The 3,147-nt window shown below is 44.7% G+C and overlaps 1 protein-coding gene across 1 annotated transcript; it reads left to right on the top strand.

The window, feature by feature from the left end:
* The first annotated feature begins 1,212 nt into the window (after positions 1-1,212).
* On the top strand, positions 1,213-2,218 carry LOC119842683 (olfactory receptor 52E2-like). Its single transcript, XM_038371077.2, has one exon. The coding sequence runs from the start codon at positions 1,289-1,291 to the stop codon at positions 2,216-2,218; it is 930 nt and encodes a 309-aa protein (XP_038227005.2). The 5' UTR covers positions 1,213-1,288.
* Positions 2,219-3,147: the final 929 nt, after the last annotated feature.

Consider the following 3,147-nt stretch of genomic DNA (forward strand, 5'->3'; position numbering starts at 1 on the left):
GTGGGGCCCAAAACTGGACACAGTACTCCAGATGAGGCCTCACCAATGTCGAATAGAGGGGAACGATCACGTCCCTCGATCTGCTTGCAATGAACAACCTCCTTTGTGATCCTGAGACCTGCCACACATGGATCTTTCCCTCATGTCTTTAATGTCCATGATCAATTTTCACAGCTTCAATTTCATATTATTTGCTAATTATTTACCTTTTTTCCATGAGTTATATATTGCTCTTCTCCCTCCTGCCCTGCCCCACACAAAAAATGTTTTCGCTTTTTCGCTGAACCAGGTGTTTATCCGAAGCTGTCCACTTTTTGACTATGGAATTGTGACTTTCTAGCTATCTAATAAATGCTTCTTATAGAATTCCAATTTTCCCTCCCCAATTTTCTGTCTAATCTTTTCCTCCCAATAAGTTTTTCCAATATTTTGCCTCAGCTTTGAGGAACTAACTCTTGTGAAAAACTAAGTGTCTACACATATTACTGGTTGGGAATAGTTCTCTGTTTGACCATTTGAATGTAATCAGCTCCATTTTTTAATTTTCCTCTCCTCTATCACACACCCCCTTCTTTGTCTTTTCTCTAAACTAGACAGTCCCAGACTTTTCACTCTGTCCACATCTCACAGCCTCCCCCATTCTCTCAGCCTCTTGGAAACCCCCTTTCTATCTGAAATATCCTTTATAGAGACTAGGAAACCAAAACTGAGGGCATGTCCAGAGCAAGTTATTCTGTATCCCATTCCATAGGCATCCAATCATTGCTGTTGTTTTGGCCACTTTTGTGAATCAGCAGATGTTTCCATTGAGCTGCGATCAGTGATGCCAGATCTTTTTCCTGAGGTGTGTTCTACCTGGGATATTTCCCCCAGTATATGCCTTCACACAGGTTTTTTTTTTTTTAATCTCAAATTTTGAGCAACTGGGTAAATGGGGATCTCCCTACATAATGCATTCTCTAGCCTGGGTTTCACTACATTAAGGAACAATGACGGATAACCAGTTTCCATATTCATGTTTCCTGCTGGTGCCAATTAAGTGTTCCCATACCACTTTGTGTAAGAATTATTGATGCATGGAGCACTATCAAATATGGAAGTGGCATTATTAGGGTCAGTTTTTCATAATCCATTTCTCTGAATAATGAAAATGTCACTTCCCCGAGACCAGTCTCCAGTTGTGCATGTATTGTCTTATATTCACAATGTCTCTCCACTTAGCAATTTTTACTGCGACCATCACCCGACACCCTGGGCACATACAGAAAGTCCAGTGAATGTACAGTAAATGCAGGAGACACGGTTCTGCCTCAGAGTTGGACACCTTCTCCCCTACTGCATGTCAGTTTCCAACACAACTGTCTTCACCAACCCCTCCACCTTCATCCTGCTGGGCATAACTGGCCTGGAGGCGGCCCATATCTGGATCTCCATCCCCTTCTTCGTCACATATGCAATAGCCATCTTGGGGAACTTCACCATCCTGTTCATTGTGAAGAGGGAGACGAGCCTCCATGGGCCCCCGTACTATTTCCTCTGCATGCTGGCTGTCAGTGACGAGGCCCTATGCATGTGCACAATTCCCAAAATGCTGAGCATCTTCTGGTTGAATTCCAGGGAGATCGATTTCAGTGCCTGCATTACCCAGATGTACTTTGTTCACTGCTTCACAGTTATGGAGTCTGAGATCTTTGTGGCCATGGCTTTTGATTGCTACGTGGCCATCTGCGATCCCCTGAGACATTCCACCACCATGACAAACTCTGTGGTGGCCAAGATCGGCCTTGCTATGGTCCTGCTTGGAGGCATGCTTGTACTGCCCTGTCTCCTCCTGGTGAGGCAGTGGCCATATTGCAGAACCAACATCATCCCCCACTCATACTGCGAGCACATGGCCATGGTGAAGCTGGCCTGTAATGACATCCACATCAGTAGTTATTACGGCCTCTTTGTGACCGGTGTGGATGTGTTTTTTATCACCATGTCCTATATCCAGATCCTCAGGGCCATCTTCAGCCTCCCCACAAAGGACACCTGGATCAAGACTTTGGGGACCTGCACCTCCCACCTCTGTGCCATCTTAGCCTTTTACATCCCAGGTCTTTTCTCCTTATTCACACATTGGTTTGGGCAGAATGTGCCCCTGTATTTCCACATTCTCATGGCCAATGTGTACCTCCTGGTGCCCCCCATGCTGAATCCCATCATCTATGGGTGAGGACCAAACAGATCCAAGACAGGCTGCTCCATCTCTTTACTCATAAAGGGACTTAAAAGTTTCCTCCTGGTGCTCTGGCTCTCAGACTAAGCTCTGTGCAGAGCTGACTGGTAACATGGTGCTAATTCCTCTTCCCTGAGTCACTTATTAGACAGACAAAAAAACATTAAATTCTTTCCTGGCGTTCCTGTGGTGTGTCAGTTTGGCAAACTGGGGAATCGTTCTGTGTTTAACTCCTTAACTCATCGGGATACCACCTTTCTAATTTCCGTTAAATCTACACCTAAAGCTCTGCCCTCTGCCCAGTTCCTTCCTCCAATGCCCAGCCCCTGCTCCACATCTCACCTCGGGTTCCGGTACTCACCAGAGACTGCATACCACACAAAAAAAACACTAACCCAGGAACTAATCTCTGCAACACACCCTGTTGCCAACTCTGTCCGCATATCTATTTAAAGGACACCATCATAGGACCTAACCACATCAACCACACCATCAGGGGCTCGTTCACCTGCAAATCTACCAATGTGATATATGCCATCATGTGCCAGCAATGCCCCTCTGCCATGTACATTGTCCAACCCGGACATTCTCTATGCAAAAGAATAAATAGAGACAAATCTGACATCAGGAATCATAACATTGAAAACCTGTAGGAGAACACTTTAGTCTTCCTGTTCACTCAATAACAGACCTAAAAGTGGCAATTCTTCAACAAAAAATCTTTAAAATAGATTCCAACGTGAAACTGGAAAACTGGAATTAATTTTCAAACTGGACACCATCAGATTAGGCCTGAATAAAGAGTGGGAGTGGTTGGGTCATTGCAAAAGCTAAACCTAATTTCCCCCATACTAATTTCCCCCATACTGTTACTCACAGCTTCTTAAAAAGAAAAGGAGTACTTGTGGCACCTTAGAGACTAACAA

Source organism: Dermochelys coriacea, chromosome 1 (genome assembly GCF_009764565.3).
Source record: "Dermochelys coriacea isolate rDerCor1 chromosome 1, rDerCor1.pri.v4, whole genome shotgun sequence".
Classification (NCBI taxonomy): domain Eukaryota; kingdom Metazoa; phylum Chordata; order Testudines; family Dermochelyidae; genus Dermochelys; species Dermochelys coriacea.

Coding starts and splice junctions, on each gene's coding strand:
- LOC119842683 (XM_038371077.2), top strand. CDS start 1,289: ATGCAGGAGACACGGTTCTGCCTCAGAGTTGGACACCTTCTCCCCTAC.